At 28.6% G+C, this 21,104-nt stretch overlaps 1 protein-coding gene across 1 annotated transcript in view; it reads right to left on the bottom strand.

The window, feature by feature from the left end:
• Nucleotides 1–20,617, bottom strand: part of LOC119601380 (neurocalcin homolog) — a 320,560-nt gene extending 299,943 nt beyond the window's left edge. Inside the window, exon 1 of the mRNA XM_037952299.1 lies at nt 20,416–20,617. Within this exon, the coding sequence (XP_037808227.1) occupies nt 20,416–20,465 (50 nt within the window). The 5' untranslated portion in view covers nt 20,466–20,617. The remainder of the gene's footprint in view (nt 1–20,415) is intronic.
• Between the last annotated feature and the right edge of the window lie 487 nt (nt 20,618–21,104).

Raw genomic sequence — 21,104 nt, 5'->3', positions numbered from 1 at the left:
ACAAAAATATATCTTGTGACGTTTAAGTACAGATCCTTATAACAAAAATTATTATTTTTAGATACCTCAAGGAGTCTATTAAATCCCAATATTAAATTTTGGTTTAACCTCTGGAAAAAATTGCAAATATGGTAAAAAATTGTCATTTTAATGATATTATATGAAAAGATGGTACAAATGCCCCAAAATTGTGGACCAAATGGGCCAAAAATATATCATTTCGGTTGATAGTAACCCCTTAAAACAAGTTTAAGCAAAACGACCATTCGGTTCTAATTTTTGTGTTTCGCAAAATATGGTCAAGTATGAAATACAGGACCAAATGGACTTTTTTAAAAAAAGTTAAATTTATTTAAGTAAATGTAATTTATCCAAATTTTAAAGAGTGTAATATTAAACCTTAGGACTCTCTACACAATATATCAAATTTAATTATTCATTTTACACACAATAAATATTATTAAATTATCTTTCTGTTTCTTTGTAAAGTACACCTAAATTCGAGACACTGTATAAGCAAAAAACCGAGACAACCTCTGAAAAATTCATAAAAAATAAGTAACAACAACACTGATTATTAATTGCGTTGTGTATTTTGTTTTTTTTTTTTTTGAGTATTTCGTTTGGTATGTTTGGATGGCTGTGTGTTTCATTGCCTTGTGTATGTTGTTTTAGTTTCTTGGTGTATTCAGTTTCGTATGTTTGGATGGCTGTGAGTTTCATTGCCTCGTGTATATTGTTTTTGTTTCTTGGTGTATTCAGTTTCGTATGTTTGGATGTCTGTTGGTTTCATTGCGTTAATTATTTTGTTTTTGTTTTTTTTGTGTATTTCGTTTCGTATGTTTGGATGTCGTGTGTTTATTTAGTTTAAGAGTTGTTGTAGTTCATTATGTTTTGCTATTGCTATAATAATGATATACATAGAGAGGTACATGGTCAAGAAAATGAAATAAATTAAAATTTTATAAAATTGATATTTTTAAATACACTATGGTGAAGGGTATATAAGATTCGGCACAGCCGAATATAGCACTCTTACTTGTTTGTTAATGCAATTATTTACAATAACAAATTGTAGCATAACAAAAAAATATTAAAAAAGAAAAAAATGAGTAATGAGCGTTAGAATAATTTTTTGATGGGGACCTTATATTATGGACCGATCCACATAAAATTTGGTAGAGAGGTTTTAGATCATAAGAGACTTATTTATGTCGAATTTCATCACTATACTCGTATTTTTAAGCCAATAATGAGCGTTAAAATAATTTTTTCTGAAGGGGACCTTATATGGGGTCAATTATCGACCGATCCTCATACAATTTGGTAGGGAGATTTTGGATCATATGAAACTTATTTGTGTTGAATTTCATCGCTATACTCGTACTTTTAAAACAGATATGCCCGTTAAAGCTATTTTTCGGGGGTCCACTTGTTTGGGGCTATCCGAAAACATGGACCGATATTGCCCATTTTCAATACCAAACAAACCTTACCCATAGAGAATATTTGCGGAAAATTTCAATCTTCTAGCTCATTCCGTTCGGACTCTATCGTGCTTTTAACACAGACATACAGACGGACGGACAGACATGGCTAGATCGTCTTAGAATTTAATAAGGATGTGTTACAAACGGAAAGACAAAATCAATATACCCTCCATCTTTTTTGATGGTGGGTATATAAATGACACAAATTCTTCTTTTCGTGCTAACTTTATAAATAATGTGGTTCCACACCCAATAAAATTCCCGTTCTATATCATAAAGACGACAATCAATGGTCTTAAGGCAGGAAAATCACCTGGTACAGATAATATACTACCACGATGATAAGTAACCTGCCCAATTCAGCACTGATAATTATTTTGTTCAGATAGTTATGATATGTTTTGTTTAGATAGTTATGATACCAAAACCGGGAAAAAATGTCACTCAAGTGACTTCATACCGCCCCATTTGCATGTTGTCTATATTCTCAAAACTTTTCAAATGTTTCAATTAGAGTTTCCAAATATTGCTAAATTTGACCTTTGAGCTCCAAAGTTTACGCTTTAGGATTTCCCGATTTATATATAACTTTAGGGACATATTTTATATTATCTGAGAAATAATATTCCGTATATATTTTGTTTAAAATGTATAACAGAAAAGAATTAGGACATATTTTGTAAAATATTACAAAAAAATAAGTTTTTTGCGAAATTCGCAGAGTTCAAATCACAGGTACTATTAACTATAAGAGGTATTGCCCTAATTTTTTCACTGTTTTATTCCCTAATCTATTGACCATAAACTTCATACCGCCCCATTTACATGTTGTCTATATTCTCAAAACTTTTCGAAAAGTTATTGCTTGAAAGCCTTATAGTACACCTTAACGATAATTGCATTATTCCTGATCATCAGTTCGGTTTCAGAAGAAAGCACAGCACTATCGGACAGGCCCCATTTGCATGTTGTCTATATTCTCAAAACTTTTCGAAAAGTTATTGCTTGAAAGCCTTATAGTACACCTTAACGATAATTGCATTATTCCTGATCATCAGTTCGGTTTCAGAAGAAAGCACAGCACTATCGAACAGGTACATCGAATAACCACTCTTATTCAGAAAGCCTTCGAGAGCAAGCAATATTGCTCAGCATTATTCATAGATATTTCTCAAGCTTTTGATAAAGTCTGCTCGATATACTAATACACAAAATTATCGCATTACTACCTGCGAATGTTCACAAACTGCTTAAAAATTACATATATGAAAGATCTTTTTAAATTATATCTAAAGACGTGATTTCTTCACGTCGTGAAATATTTGCTGGAGTACCCCAGTGAAGTATTCTAGGCCCGTTCCTATATATTTTATATACTGCAGATATGCCAAAGAGCGCACTGACTCACAGATCTACATTTACGGACGATACCGCATTTGTAGGTTAGGTTGTTGTTATTTTAAATATCGGAGCATATGCTATAAATTCTTGTCATTTTAGAAAATGTGGCCAACAAATAAATAATATTTCGATATGTTTCAATGAGAGTTTCCAAATATTGCTAAATTTGACCTTTGAGCTCCAAAGTTTACGCTTTAAGATTTCCCGATTTATATATAACTTTAGGGCAGCGTTGCGCGATCATATTGTTCAAATTACGAAGATTTTCGGCAATTCACACGTACCCTACCCGATCGTAAACAAAACTCATTGCAAGAGCGTAAGAATAAAAAAATGATTTTCAGTTGCTTAACAGCATTCAACAATGTAGGTTGATGTCGCTTTGTTTCAAAAATTGCAAAAACAATTTGTAAAAACAACAACACAATTTGTAAACAATAGAATTACTTGCAAAAAACTCGTACACTCCAAAACAATTTTACTAATGCATAAGAATGAAAACACATAAAACAGTATTTTTAATACTTTTTTTACACATTATAAATAAAAAACTTTATCTTTGTGAAGAAATATATATATATTTTTTTTTCTTTGAATATGTTTTATCTGTAAAATTTACTATTTTCCTTGTTATGAAATTTGATCATAACAAGCGTAATTAGGCAATATTTTTTCTAAGTGTTTTTTTAGCATTTTCTCACCACTACAATAACAGTTTCTTCGCGTCTCTCTTTCTGCGCTTTGCTGCTTTAGGGACATATTTTATATTATCTGAGAAATAATATTCTGTATATATTTTGTTTAAAATGTATAACAGAAAAGAATTAGGACATATTATGTAAAATATTACAAAAAAAAAAAGTTTTTTGCGAAATTCGCAGAGTTCAAATCACAGGTACTATTAACTATAAGAGGTATTGCCCTAATTTTTTCACTGTTTTATTCCCTTATCTATTGACCATAAATTCACCGTTGATATTTACAAAATTTTAAAATTTGTTTAACAAAGATTTTAAAAAACTGAAAATGGAGTTTTGAAACTGCCGTGTAAAAAATTTTGTTTATCATAGCTGAGAACAGGTTCACGATATCATTTAAGGACAAAAACTTATATTCGATTATAAGATATAAGAATAAAGATATATTTTATGTAATATAATAGATTTATTAGAATATTTTCCAAAATAAGTTCATATTTTTTCAACATTTCCTAATCAAGTGATCTGAGACACGTTAATGGCCTGGAGAATTTTTAATAACTTTCACATTTTTCAACCAATTTTTATGTTTTATATTTTTTGAAATACTATATCTATGTACATTATGATTCTTTAACAAAAATATGTAAAATATTTGCCTAATAGCAACATTTATCATATAATATCAAAATAAACGAAGAGAGACAAAATCTGTTGTAACTCTGTTTGACTTAAAGTAACAAGAATTATGTATATAATATAAATAAGTAGAATATTAGCTTTGTTTTGAGGTACTAAGCGAGTTTCTATTATTTACCGTTCTGGAGTTATAGCTTCATATGTTAGCTTTTTGGTCAAACATTTGGATTTATTCAAACTTTGAGCGGCACGTGTAAACGTCTATTAATCGAGCTATCTCAATATCTGGAAAGGTGAATCATTTTGTGTGGTTGAGACGAACAAGATTCCGAAATTTTTTCTCCCCATATAAGATCCAGTCAGTCTAAAGCATATATTGAAATATGAAATAAATACATATTTATTGAGTAGACTAAAATGAAAATATAAAAGCGTTTACTAATATTTAAACTCATATTAAAACACATAGCCTATAGCTATAGCCTTGGGCACCATTGGATTAGACTATAGACTGCAATATAGACCAGTGGAGCTCAAACACATACTACCATAGTTTTATTTGTGTTGATAAAGCAGCAGAATTCAACTCAAAATAAATGTATACTAATAAATACGTATATGCTAACTGTCAAATATTTATTATGGATTTTGACAGTCAGCGTATATCAAAGTCTATATATAAACAAGTAAGAAATTATAGTCGGGCGAGGCCGACCATATAATTCCCTACACCTGTTGCAAAAATAAAATGTGATTGAGTTTTAATAATAATTTTCAGATATAAATACTTAAGCAGAGACAGAAAATAATTATTATCAATGAAATTTTTGCTTAAACAAATCAGCATTAAAGAATCGTCATAGAAATGTTTTGAATGTACCAAAATATTTCCAAACCCTTTTTTAATCGATTTCTTCAATAAACTTTTTTCCTGATTTTTATAATAAAAATTATTTTTGATTTACATTCTATTTGTTTCAATGGAAAATTATTTGTTTTTTTTTTAATAATACTCACTCAGTAATTTTTATTTATTCAAACAAAAAATAGAAATCAATCAATGATTTTTATTTTTCAAAACAAAGAATAAAAATCACCTAAAGAATTTTAATTTTCCAATTTTCGAATATAATTTCTGTACAATTTCAGCAAATTCGGTTGGTGATATCAGTGGTAAAGAAATTTTACCAATTTTCTATTAATATCTGTTCTCTGACAATGTACGCGGCAATCAGCTGCTCGGCATACCGCTTGAAAATTTTGGTGAAGGGCCAATGCACGCGGAATCAGTTGAACACAAAATCATATAAATGAATCACTTTTCAATTTCAAAAGAACACCAATTAATTCCAATTGAATTTTGTATTTGTTATTTAACGGCTGTATTTATAAAAACTTATTTAAGGTTTATTAAACAATTTTAGGCAAAATTCAGGAAAATCGTATTTATAAACGTGAAATAGCTTAAAACACCTTCAATAAACCATTGACAATTAGAAGAATTTTATTGTAGGCTCGACCCTTCTTTAAGCCAACAATAAGTTGATTTTTAACAATTTTTTTCTCAGATAAAGATTTTTCCGGTAATTTTAGGTTGATTGCGAAAACTAATTATGGTTTCTTTTAAAATAAAATCTAAAAATTCTAATTTTAACGTTTACAAATTTGTAAATAAAATCCCAGAAAATTTTTAAACGATTATATTTTGAGGAAAAAACTCAAATCTAGGCATTATTCGATTAATGCATGAATATTTGACAATATTCCAATTGTCCAGCACTATTTTTAGGCAATTTGGAAATGCCCGTCTGTCAACCAAATGATGGACAAAATCATTTGATTTGGCTTTTTCAAAGTTTGTTGGTTAAATATAATGCCATAAAGTATTTAACCATATAAATTATATTGATTAGTGTTATACTAATGCAAAATATATTCGCCGGCATTAAAATTAGTCAAATATCAAAGAAATTTATCAATATTTGCAAAAATTTATCAAAAATTACAAGGAAAATAAGTAAAAATAAGAAAATGTGTCATAGTGATGTATATTTTGTCGCAAAATATCCGTTATTCGGATACTTTTAATAATAATTAGAAATTATATGTTATATTTATACATCTGAACTAAATAGACATTTATTAAAGCCATATATATATTTATTTTTCTTAAAAGTTTGTTTTTATTGTCAAAAATCTATTATAAACAAAAATATGAAATCAAGAAAACCGAATCAACGAATATTTTATCCTAATTGTACGCAACACTAACACATAAAATGACAGCCATATTGTACAGTGCTGCCAACTTAAACATAAATCAGCACAATAGTTAATATACGTTTATTATTTGTTTATGAATATCACAATTTTATTAATGGTTTTTAAGGCTAAAGTGTGCTTTAACTATTGAGTGCATTAAAAGCAAAATAAGATTTTTTTATAAATACAAGCCTAAATGTTTTTTGTTTTAAAATTTATTTTTTTCCTATTTGTTGATTTTAAAAATGCTAAAATAAAAAATTTTTTATGACAATTGATTTTCAAGCGGCCGTGCGGAAAAGTTGAACAATATTCAACTTTGCCGCATTGCCGCGTCGCTCATCATTGCCAAATCAAAATATTCGTAATGTGTCAATATTTTTGTATGGAAAATTTTGTAAACACATTAATTTTATTAAAGCCGGTAATGCTGCTGCCGCTTGAAGCAGCACGCCGCGTACATTGCCCCTGCACTATAATGTGTTTTAAAGGTTAATATCGCATAATGAGTTTTATAATTAATTTCAAAAAATAAAAATCATTAACTGATTTTTATTTGGGCCTTATGTTAAAAAAAATTATTTGTGTTTTTAATTTTTACGGAAAATATAAAAAATACAAATCAAAGCAATTTGTACTTTTTTGAGAAATTAAACTCAAATCAAATAAAACTTTTAAATTAAATTTTTTTTAATAAAAATAATAACAATTACTGTCTTTGAACTTAAGCTATTTATTGTTGAATAAAATTGTGGACATTTAAGTCAAATTTTGAAGGGGGCTTTGTATAGGGGCTAGGTTCAAATGAGACCCTATAATTATAAAATTCATGAGGGTCATAAAGGCTAGTACAGTTTTGCAGCTTTTTGTTGAGATACGAGTATATTAAACATAAATATGAACTTAAAAGCTCTCTGAACCCGCCGAATTCAGTTGTATGGGGGCTAGGTGAAATAATAGACCGATGTTAACCATTTCCAATAGGGTTCGTCCTTAGGACAATAGACAATCATGTACTAAATTTCATTGAATTATCTTCAAAATTGCGACCGGTAGTTTGATTACAAAGTTTACAAGCAATATTCGGGGGTTTCAGTTGTATGAGGGCTAGGTGAAATAATGGACCGATGTTAACCATTCTCAATAGGCTTCGTCTCCGGTACCATAGAAGATCATGTTCATTAAATTATCTTCAAAATTGCGACCTGTAGTTCGATTACAATGTTTACAAGTTCAGTTGTATGGGGGCTAGGTGTAATAATAGACCGATCTTAACCATTTTCAATAGGGTTGGTCCCTGGGCAATAGAAGATCATGAATTATCTTCAAAATTCGACTCAGAAAATGATTCTAAGCCGGTATATTGGTATTGGTATACTTTAAGGTGGTTATAGACCAATATTATACAAACATCAGCACATACCAGGGTATACCCTACACCACTTTATAAAAACTATCAACTATTCCCTCTTGTTCTTCTAAATTAATTCGGTTATCCCAAAATTTTGTTGTTGTATTTCAGTGTGTATTAAAAAAAAACTGATCAGCAACAGATTTGATTTTGGTTTTCAAGATAAGAGCAAACCAAATAATGTTGCTCATTAAAAGAAGAAGAAGAAATAAACCTATAGTGTAAGTGTATTAACGTAGCGTCAACAGAATTTTCTTACCCCATCATCCTGCTAGCAAATTTCAATAAAATCGTCGTTGATATAGACTGGACAATTGACTAGACTATAGACTAGACTAAAAACTAGAGTATAAATATCCTATATTCTAGTCTATAGTCTAATCTTTAGTCTGGCCTAGTTTAGAATCTAATCTATATATCGCTCGTAAGCAAATTTTATATTGCTTTTTGGGATTTATTTCATTTATCACACGAAATAAAAAAAATATATGTCAGATAGCCGGCCTTCGGCAAGGGTTTTATCCTCTGGGGTACAAGAGTGTTCAGCCTTAGGCCGGCTATTTAGGAAATCTTTACTAACGCCCATTATGGAGGCGGCATGAAATAACTCCCCACGAAATAACTCCCCAAACCAAAAATGAAATAGCTCCGTAAAAATTTGTTCAGAAAGCAAAAACAACGAAATTTGGGGATTTAATTCGCTTTTTGGGGCATTTTTTCACATTTAAATGGGGAGTTATTTCATTATGAACTACAGTGTGTGACAAACATGTGTAAATGATGGTCAAATATTTAAACTTTCGGTCATTTTTATTACCCCAAAAACATTATTTAAAAAAGTTTTATGTTTTTTTAAAGATATTTTTAAACTAAAATAAACAAAAATCCACTTAATTATACTTCAAAGAAAATAAATTTACACATATTTGGCGCGTAGTACTAAAGGAAAATTTTTATTATAAATTAACATTTTCTAGTGCAAAATTTTGAGTAATTTGTATCTTCTGTTTGGGTTCACGGAAGATTCAACTCTGAAAGTCATAATATCGATCAGTTCTGTTGTGTTTTTACATGAGAGTTCGTAATTGTTAACCCGATTTTACCATAAATTCTTAAAATTTTAACAGTTTTTGGAAGAAATTGAGTGATTCTACCTTATTTTTGGGGTCATTATCCAGTTCCATCATAGCTTTTTCAATGTTTCGACCCCAATCATTAAAAATGTTCAAATTAAATTGCTTGATATCAATAGATATTTCGACATTCATGATTCCATTCATTTTATGTAGGGTGATCGACTCGATTTTTCAACCGGTTTTAAACCCGGTTTTTTCTGCTTTACCAGTGTCGGTTTTTTCTAAATGTTGATTTTTCGAATATCGAATAACCCGGTTTTTTCACTTTTTAAAAACCGGGTTATTCGATATTCGTTTATTTCTTTTCTGATTTTCCTAATTAATTAAAAAATTTTATTTGTAAAATTGATAACTGTTTAATAAAATTTTATTAATCTTAAGATTATATTCCAATTACAATAATTAATTTACCGCTGAAATATTATGGAAGTGTTGGAATGCCTATGAAAATTTCCTAAAAGGGCTTTAGAATAAGCTAGGATTACATAGTACCTTATGTTTAACAGAAGTGTCCACTTTTTTCCTAATTTTTTTTTTTATATTAAAGAAATAATGTAAATCAGACTAGATCTAAAGTTATAATCTGTTAAACTGTTAAAAATCATTTCGGGCCATGTTTTATTAATCAAATTTAATCATAAACATTAATTTCTTCAAATTAACATATATTTTTTTATTTATTATGAAAAACCGGTTAACCGGTTTTTTCTGAATTTGAAAAATATCAACCGGTAATTTTGAAATGTCAACTATTCGAACTATTCGAAAACCGGTTTTTGGAAAATGTCGAATAATCGATCACCCTAATTTTATGCCATCCATCAATTCTATCCATGCTAGAGAAAGGGCTATGAAGCCTCTTTTCACGGAAAACTCAGAGCTCTTCTATTAGAATTCTCTAAAAAGTTTCAAAAACGATATGATAAATGTTATATAGACAGATGACCCAAATTAATCTCCTTGGACATGATCGGCCAAAGTATATATATAGAAAACCAAACGAACCATTAAAAGACCGCGACATAATGTTCATTGTGAAATTTGGAGATGGAAATTTTTTATTTTAGGGATATTTTTCAGCGTACGAAAAATTTATAAAATAAATGGTAACATGAATACCGAATTACTGATATTATGAAGCCATTTTATCGGGTTATTTTTAATGATTGGGGTCAAAATCTTGAAAACACTATAATGCAACTGGATAATGACCCCAAATATAAGGCTATATAGCTATATTGGCTCCTACAGTCGCCAGAGTAAAACCCGATTGAGAATTTATTGTAAAATAGGGTTTACAATTACGAACACCCATGTAAAAACACAACTGACCTCTGAGAGAGCTGCCATGAAGTATGGATGTTCATAACGCAAGAAGGAACTCTTTATTAAGATAAAAAACTGAAATGTATTAAACTTTAAAGCTCGAAAGTTGAGCGACCTACTTTTTTTAGAAATGTCACTAAACCCGATTTGTTCCATAATTTGTTATTTTTTATCACTAGATGTCAACTTATTTCATTTGTTTCATATGAAATAAATACCCAAAAATGGGGTGTTATTTCATTTTAATTTAGGAAGTTATTTCATTCCATTAGGTTTTTTTTCATTTTTATATTGGGGAATTATTTCATAATGAAATAAGTCCCCAAATTTGAAGAGTTATTTCATTTTTGTTTTGGGGAGTTATTTCATGTCGCCCATTATGGGACTATAAAGACCTAAAAGTAAATTGTCTAAGCTTTCGTTTGAGCAAAAATAATTAAAAAAAAAATAATTTTAAACAATTAAAAAAATTTTGGAAACATTGAAGAAATAGCTATCTGAACTCCTTTGGATAATTTTTGCTGGGACCAATACATAGGTAAAAAGTTACACATATTTGAATAAAACCCAGTATGACCAAATTGCCAAACTTTGACCTCTAAGACCGGCAGTTCTGGACCGATAGCGTTGAAAATTTGTTTGTGTCACTTGATATGATATTACGCATATACATATGACATAACCAAAAAGTTTCCCATTGTATGTAGTAGACATATTACACTTTTCTATAAATTTGAAATACTCACCAGAGAAATGCAAAAATTAATTGTTTCCTGATTTAAGTATACAATAAAATCTTTATACAATTTTGTTCATTCAAAAAATTCAATCTATATATGTCAGAGAAGTTCAATATTGAGATTTCATAGCAGGTGTGATAAGGAAAGAAAATTCTGTTGACGCTACGCTGGCACACCGACACTGTAGGTTTATTTATTCTTCTTCTTTAAATGAGAATTTGATGTTGATTTGCTCTCAACTTGAAAAACAAAATCAAATCAGTTGCTGATCAGCACTTGTCAAAGCAAGGTCTGTGTGCGACTTTTTTAAATTACACACAAAAATACAACAACGGAATTTTGAGAAAGCCGAATTAATGTAGGAGAATATGAGAGAACAGTTATTTTAGGGCCCGCATTCAGAAAGAAGAATGTAAATCAATATTTAAAATTTTATATGAAAAAAAAAATTTAAAAATTATTTTCTTTTCTTCTTTCTGAATTCGGGCATAAGTCTTTGGATGACTAAATCTAACATATATCTATGTGTATGAAATATAAATTGCGAATTGTTGAACATTTTTAAAAGATTTTGTAATCTTAGACTGTTTCTTTTTTTAAGAATTTACAATAAATTATTCTATTTTTTCAAAAAATAAGTTTGCCAGTTTGTTTAGAAAAAGTATTAAAAAACTATACTATATGAAATTTTTTTTCTATACAATATTAGTTATGCATGCAAAGAAAATTTGGCCTTTAAACGAAAATGGACTATAGGCGAAGTGGACTTAAGTACAAATAATTTGTATGAAAATCGAAGAAACCTGCAAGTGAATAGGATTGTTTTGGCTTACATCCGTTTTTGGCCTTTAAGCGGAATAGACTATGAGCAAAAAGTACTGTTTAGACTTTAAAATACGCTGGCTGTCAAAATCCATAATAAACATTTGACAGTTAGCATATACTTTTTAGTTTGTAGTCATTTTATTAGTATACTTTTATTTTAAATTGAATTATGATCTCATACAAAATATATATTAAAATTAGCATATATCAGAAACTGCAATAGCTAGAGTACTTAAATTTTATATGGACAATTTTGACATCCGTGTGAACATTTGGCTACAAAATGGACGGTATGTCTGTAGGCGGCTTGGGACCTCCCATATAAAGAAAATATTAGATCAGTACTTATATCTGAGAAAATATAACAGTTATAATCCTAACGGAGCCACAGTGAGTGATGCTCATTATAATTGTTTAAGACAAAATGGGCGGACTAAAAATAGGGTGCGAGACACCCCCTCATGAATTAAGTACAAAAATTCGTATATCTGAGAAACCATCAGAGCTTGAATCCTCAAATTTTGCACGGGCAATATTAAAATCCAGATGAACAATTTGGGGGATAATGGACAGACTAGCAATAGGGGGCGTGAGACCTCCCATATGAATTAAAGACAAACATTTTTATATCTGGGAATCTATTGGAGCTAGAATATAGAAATTTTGCACGAAGAACTTTGACATCCATTTTAACATTTGGGTGCTAAATTGACGGACTAACAGTAGGGGCCGGGCCGTACCTCCATTAGAATTAAATACAAAAATTTGCATGTCTGGGAAACTACTAGAGTTAGAATTCTCATATTTTTCACAAAGAACTTTGACATTCATGTGAACGGGGAAAAATATCGGACTTTCAATAGGGGCTTGGCACCTCTTATATGAATTAAATGCAAAAATTCGTATATTTTTCACAGGTTACATTAAAATCCAAATTGAGTCACAACCCTTAACTGCACACAAATTGAGGACTATATCGCTAAAGTGATTATAAACAAAATTTTTTGTATATGCCTCAATGTGCTTATAAGGAAAATAAGATTAATATGATATTGAAAATAAGATAAATATGATTAATTTTATTGCAGTGTTTAACCATAAAACATTGATTTTGGACCAAAACCTTTTAATCTATTGCTTTTTCAACAATTTGGTTACTATTACTTCATTAAATTGCATAAAATATAATATTTATTGATATTAAATCAAATAAAAAATTTATATTTCTAAGAAAAGCTCTCTATCTGAAGGCTGGAAAAAAAATTTCGTAGAAAAAAGGCTCTATCTGATATAAATTTGTGAATAATTTTGAAAATAATGCAAAATTGTAATTTTTTTATATAACGATTTAGAATATGGCCGTAAAAATATATTGTAGAAGAAAAAATTAAAAAATTTTCACGAACTAGCGAAATAAACAGTTTTTTTGCTCTTCTGAAAACCTGTATTATTTTAGATAGAGGCTATTGAATATAGTAACTCGATATATTCATTTTTTGTGAATATAAATCAATTAATAATTCATGATTATTAAAGAAATAAATACTATTAATTACATTAAAAAATATTATTTATATTATTTAAAAAAATCTATATTTTTAGTCTCTTTTAGCTTGAGGTAGTTGGTTACAGTTGTATCTTCTATATTTTTCAAATAAAAAATTTTAATATATATCTTGCTCTAAGCGAAAATGTCGCAAAATATCTACTGCATTTAAAATTTCTTTAACATTCTTCAACAAAAACTTCTTCATTTGGATCGTTACATTTGTTGTCGTTGTATTGGCGTACGACTTTAAAAACTAATCGATAGAGGCATTTAAATCTAATAAAATTGACAATATAACTAATGTGATGATGATGACTATAGTGATGACTATAAACGAAAACTACTGTATCTGGGAAACAATTACAACTAGAATCTTTAAAAATCATAAAGTGGATTTTTGTTTATATCGTTTTTAGGGTAGCAAAGCAAACTGGGTATAGCTGGTATTGAATAAAATCAAATAAAAAGAGCAAATTTGTAATGATTTTTATACGTTATCGACTCAGCGCAAGAATAGACTTCAATATTGACCAAGTTATTGGCAATTAGAAGCAATATAGAGTTATTTTTGCAATTTAAGAGACAAAGTGTTTAAAAATTGTTGCAGCGGAAGAGAATGGAATTACTAAAGATGTCCAACGAATTTTAGACTTCTACGGTTTCGTAAAGCTCCCAAAGATTTTCATAAATATTTGAGCAATAAATTACACACATTGATTGTTTCCTTTTTGAGTTTTATTTCTAATCAAAAAATTCATATTTTAGTCGATCGAATAAAAACTCAAATTGATTAAAATGAATTGAGCAATGATTTTATTCATAAAACTAAACAAAATGTACAAATTTGATTTATTTAAAAACTAATTTGAATTTTTTTGTTGAAACAATTTTGAACATTTTAAAAAATACACAAAGTACAATCATTTTTAAGTTGTGAATATTCAATCACCCATTGCAGTTCTCTGATACTCACCCACTCACGCTGAACCCGTTGCCAAAGCAAATTGATGGGGTATTGACGGTATTGTCCCTACCGTTAATTCAAGCTTCTTACAAATTTTCAATCGGATTAAGGTCCTTGCTTTTAACTGACTTCTACATCAATAAAAATTTTTGCTCGGAACATCATTCCGTGCGATTTTAAAAATGTCAGATAGTCTTCTTTGCTCAATATTTCATCGATTATTTGCATTGGTCTAAGGTGGCACTGTGTAAAACATTCCCATGCCATAATCTTGTTTTACTGTTTCCTTGCAATCGTTCATTTGATTTCGATACATGTCGCAGACTGATCATCCCATCTTTATAGATTTATCATTCCAAATTTGTAGACTCATCATCCTGGTCATGTAGATACGAGTGCCAATTCTGCAGAAAAATTAATATTTCAGCAGGATGACGACCCAAAGCACGCTCAAAAAAATCGTGAAAAATGGCTTAGCGAGCAAATTTTTCTATTGTTAGCAGTGTCCAGATGTCAAAAATCGTGAAAATGTCTTAACTGACAAAATTTGATTAAATGGTCAGCCCAATGTACTGGCCTCAAAATATATCTATATTTACTCGAATATAACTGAAACAGGCAGTAAGTTTTTGTCCTTAAAAGACGACGTGCACCTGTTCTGAGCTATAATAAAAAATAATTTTTTACACGGCAGTCTTAAAGTCAGTTTTTTTAAACTTTGTTAAACAAATATTAAAATTTTTGAATTCTCACCGTGGGATTTATTGTGAATAGATTAGGGAATAAAACAGTGAAAAAATTAGCTCAATTCTTCTTATAGTTTTGCTGTACCTGCGATTTGAATTCTGAGAATTTCGCGAAAAACTAATTTATTTGTAATATTTTAGAAAATATTTCCTAATTCTTTACTGTTATATATTTTAAACAAAATAGTTACAGAAAATTATTTCCCAGATAATAAAAAATATGTCCCTAAAATTATATATAAATTGGGAAATCTTAAGGCGTTAACTTTGGAGGTCACTGGCCAAATATTGCAATATTTGGAAACTCTCATTGAAACATATCGAAATATTAATTGTTGGCCAAGAACCAGAATTTTGTTTATAATATAAATTTTGAAGAACAGTATTAGCTTTGTTTTGAGATACTAACCTTGTTTTTTTATTATTTACAGTTCTGGAGTTATAGCTTCATATGTTAGCTTTTTGGTCGAAAATTTTGAGCGACGAGCGGCATGTGTTAACGTCGTTTAATCGAGTTCAAATTTCGGCTATCTTAGTATCTGGAAAGGGGAATCGTTTTATGGGGTTCAGACGAACAAGATTCAAACATCTTTTTAAGAATTTCATGTAGGAATACCACTCAATCGATGCGTATTAATGTACTGAACGCAAGAAAAATAAAAAATATATATTTTTTGGGAATGGTCCTCAGTTCCCTACCAGCGATTGAAAATCCTGAACTCAGTATAATTTTTAAAAAATAAAATATTTTAGATTTTTTCGAAATGGGAAAAATAATTTAAAAATTTTTATAGAATATTTTTGGTCCACAAAATTTCTTTTAGTGAGTTGGAGAGGCATATTGCCTTCGCATTTTATCGAAATGGGTGTTTTTTTAAATTTGTTGAAATTTGTATGCCCCTTAAAATAAAATAATAGTCGTTTTGCGGACCAGAAATATATTAATAAATATTTTTATTATTTTTCTCGCGACAATCGGAATTTTTGACATTTTAAACAAGAAGATTTGGGAAATATTTTGTATTTTTTTTATTTTATACTGTCAGGATAAAAAGTTGTCGAAAATGTCTTGAAATTCGTAACCTTTAATATCTATTTAAGTTTTAAATATTATTTAAAGCTTAAATCCTGACAGTATAAAATAAAAATAATACAAAATATTTTCCAACTCTTCTTCTTCGCTTGACATCAAATTTGATATTGTTTGATCAGTAGAAGTATTTTAAAATATTTTTTAAAAAATGTACCTTTTAAAACTTTGAAGTCCTTAAAAGGGACACAAGATCACGAAATGAAAAACTAAAAACGCAGTTTATAGTTTCAGACGTATGTATAACATCCGGTTCGTATCTAACGATTTTTTTCTCTTTTTATCTAATAAATCAACAATTGAATGAAAGTGCTACATTTTTAAAGATAATTTTTCATGTCCATCAATATACATACATATAAACAAGTCAATCTTATATACCCTTCACCAAGTATGTTTTAAAAAACAGGTTTTATTTATTTTTAGTTTTTTATAATTTAATTAAATTTTATAAAATGTTTTGGTATTTTTCACATAATTTTACATTTTATATCTGCATCAAAGTAAAAAACAACAATAACGGTATGCTTTTATTTATAATTTGTTGAGGAAATTTTCAGAGGTAGTTTCAGATTTTTTTTTTTTTTTTTTTGATTTTTTAATAGGAAACTTCTCGAAAGCATGGCTGAGAAAATTATTGAAGATTTGGGTCACAAAGATATCTGGGGTCTTCAGAAAATTTATTTCAACAGACGGATATGGCATAATTGACTCCGCTATATATAAGGATCCAAAATATATATACTTTATAGGGTCGGAAAATTATATTGTGGAAATTACAAACGGAATGACAAATTTATATACAAAGCATGGAAAGAATGAATTCTATTTGGAATTAATTCCTTATATTTTTAATTCGGCTTTAAATTTTTTAATGTACCATTCTTTAAAATCATTCTTTGAATTTAAATTCTAAAGCTGAATTCCTTGGCTTTATATTCCATTGAATTAATTCCTAAGAGAATTCATTCTTTATAGGAATGAATTCAATTGAATGATCATTCATATTTGTTTAATTCCTTCTATTACAAATTGAATGAAAGAAAAAAAATGTAATTCAATTTTTAATATACAGAATGCTTTTGAATTATAAAACAAAACTTTCATTCAATCTATTTCAAATTGAATGGTTGAAAATTTTTTAAATTCAATTTGTAATAGATTGAATTCAAACAAAATTTATATCATTCAGAGGGAATTTAAAAATCAATAGGAATTGTTGAAATTTATTTTAATTCAATTTGTAACAGATTGAATGCAAACAAAATTAATTCATTCAGAAGGAATTTAACATTCTATAGGAATTAATTCATTAGAGAATTAATTCAACTACATCGAAAGCTTTAAGAATTAATTCTAGGAATTAAATCAAACGGAATGAGTTTGAAGAATTGTTAATTTTTTAAAATATAACTCAATTTCAAAAAAAGAATTAGGGAATGAATTCTTTTAGAGCTTTGTTTATATATACTAGGATGATCGATTCGGTTTCTTCGAAATATTGCAATTTAATATAAACCGGTTGCGGTTTTTTAATAATAACCGGTTTTTTGGCAAAATATTAAAACGCCTAGAAATAATAAGAAAAAAAGTTTTATATACTTAAAAAACAGTTCATTGAAAAACATAACAAAACAGAAATATCATAGATATAATTATGATAATGAATATACACTGATAAACTTTTGTTTGTTTATTGAAGAGATTTTTAATAAAGAAATGGTTTCACTGGATAGAGAGACTAGTTTTCCACAAAATTCACTTTCTTGCATTTTATAATTAACATCATATAATAAGGAAAAAATATTGCAACACTTCATTAAAACTATTTGATGTTGGTTATTTGCGATTTTTTTTTTTTTTGTATTTAATTGCAAATCCATTTTGTTTTATAACTTATTTGTTTTTCATTGTCAAATAAAAATGCTTCCTTGAAACGCAGCATGACTCTCCGAATGAAATCTATTTATCATATACATGTATATATAGTCCAATATATCATTTCTTATTTAAGCAAAAAAAAAAAAAGAATCATTTTACTATGGGACTCTGCGGATTCTCTTTGTCTTTAAATTTTTTTTTTATACGTTAATTTTATGAATATTTTAGGCACACTGGCCATTTCACTTTGGCACATGATAACTGTTCATTTTAGGAAGTATAAATAATCGCGATTTCACCAAAAAAAAATAGGACCATACATTTTTAAGATAGTTACTCTTACCAACTATCTTAAAAATGTTAGTATTTTGTTCAGGAAAATTGGGTACTTTTTTGAATCTCCATTGTTTAATAATAAGTGAATTTTGTGGAGAACCTATCATTCTATCTAGTAAAAATGCCTTTTTATTAAAAATCTATGCCATAATGCCATTTTTATTGAATGTTTATTAAAACAGCTTTTGTTTATAGGTTGCCAGATGAACATACAAATAAGAATATTATACATTAAAAGAAAATATTTTTTAGTGTTTAAAAAACCCCGGTTTCTTCGATATTCGAAATGTGAGCTTTTCTGAAAAGCTTTTCTTATAACCGGTTATTAAAAACCGGTCCGATCACCCTAATATATACCTTTCTCACGAAGGGTATAAAAACATACACATTTACATAGCGTAGAAAATTTATTTTTTAGACTTTCCCACTTTAATTTTGTGTGATCGTCACAAAAACCTACGGCTACACATGCATAACTTTTTCCATTATTCGCTATTTTTACTCCACACACTTATCAGATTTTCGGCTCGAATTGAAGGTATGTATATAAAACCGATTTCTGCAAAATTTTATCACGATTGCTACATAAATAACATATTTATTTTGACTGTATTCCGAGGGGCATTTGTTTGGGGGCTAAGTAAAATCATGAACCAATGTTGACCATTTTGAATACCAAATAAAATTTGTCATCCATGAACATTTTTAAAGAATTTCAGTACTTCAGCTCCTATAGGTCGGAACAGGGAAAATTAAGTGCCATATCGCATATTAAAAAAAAACAAATTTAAATATTTTTTTTGGAAGCAATGAAGAAATAAATGAACTCCTTTGGACAATTTTCGCTTGGACCAATAGAAAAGTTACATTCATTTGAATAAAACCCTGTATGACTAAAATGTCCAACATTGACACCCAGTCTGGCAACTCTTGACCGATAGAGCTGAAAATTTGTTTCTGGCCTACTATCCAATTTCATCAAAATCGATTTTTTGAGTTGGGTCACTTGACATTAAATTGCCCATATGTATTGGGTTTGTGCAGATGTTTCTCAATCTCGTAATCAAACCAATGACCGCAATGTTTATGATAATTTGATGAACTTTATTGCAAATGATATAAATCCGTCTATTATTTCACCAAGCCCTCATAAAATTGTACCTCCCGTATAAGTGTTACTATAAAAATCTGCATAGCTTAGTCTTACATAAGCCTAAATGACACTGATCGGGCCGCATTTGACCTTTCCCGCATACAAGGCGCCTAATTCCCAAATTTTATGTTAGTTATCGAACGGTCTTTCATTACTTTACTTAAAAGAAATATAAACTGAAAAACGTTTTTATCCCAAACACAGAAAAGACGATAAATTCAAGAGATTTTGGAAAAGCACTAGGCACTAACTCGAAATTTTCTCGCGTCGAAAATTTTTAAAAGCACTAAAGGCAACGGTGATACTAGTCTTGTAGTAAATGAGCGATATATATTAACTCAAGCGGAAATTAACACCAATATTGTGATTGTTGTACCCAATCAAATGCAATGTGGCAATGTGTGACCGTTGGAACGACAAGCATGAGTCAAAAAAAAAAAAATGGCGAAAATACATCAATATTTATTGCGATCTTGTGCGGCAATAATAAAAACCAATAACGGGCGATTTTTATAATCTCAATCAAAAAAGATGGGATCGTATTAAATCAATATGAATATGAATATTGTATTTAATAATAATTGTAAATAACAGATTGTTTATTTCGCTTGAATTGATTTCTCTTTAGAGAGAAATTAATTAATAACTATTAATTCTTATAAAATTATCTGAAAAGCACCTGAATTTGCAAACATTTTTGTTTTAAATAGTTATGTTTATTGTGCATAGCTTATTATTAAGAAGTTTAATTTTAAAAATATTGTTTACATAAATGAGAATAAGTGTTTAGGGCGCCAACATTTTCGACAATTCTTCATCTTGAAGACAGCCTTTTAAAAATTCTTCCTGTGTTAATTGACCATCGTTATTCTCATCCATTTTAGAGAATATATTTTTCGCTCGTTCCTCAGCAGAATCAGCAGGCCTATTTGAAGAGCATGCTCCAAGCATATCGTAAATAGCCTAAAAGTACACATAAAAACAAATTACGATTTAGTATGTAGATTTAAAAAAAAATATTTAAATTTAGTTACTTTCCATTCAAATTATAAATCAGGGACAGAAAATAATGATTATTCGTAAAATTTAAAACAAAAAAATCAAATGCAAGGATTAAGAGTAAAAGTTAATTGATATACCATTTGTTTTCTCTAATGATGCATTATCGGTTAAAACATGATATTTATTTTTTAAGTTTTATTTAAAAAACGTAATTTTAATTCTTTTAGTTTTATATATTACTCAGATAATAATAATTTTTCTTAAGTTTTATTTTTTAGTATGTAGATTTAAAAAAAAATATTTAAATTTAGTTACTTTCCATTCAAATTATAAATCAGGGACAGAAAATAATGATTATTCGTAAAATTTAAAACAAAAAAATCAAATGCAAGCATTAAGAGTAAAAGTTAATTGATATACCATTTGTTTTCTCTAATGATGCATTATCGGTTAAA

The sequence above is a fragment of the Lucilia sericata genome, unplaced genomic scaffold (genome assembly GCF_015586225.1).
Source record: "Lucilia sericata isolate MDLA Ls3-8-SP2 unplaced genomic scaffold, ASM1558622v1 Contig000160F_arrow, whole genome shotgun sequence".
In the NCBI taxonomy this organism is placed as follows: Eukaryota; Metazoa; Arthropoda; class Insecta; order Diptera; family Calliphoridae; genus Lucilia; species Lucilia sericata.
The sequence above is the reverse complement of the archived record's forward strand: the minus strand, read 5'-3'. Positions and strand labels throughout refer to the sequence as shown.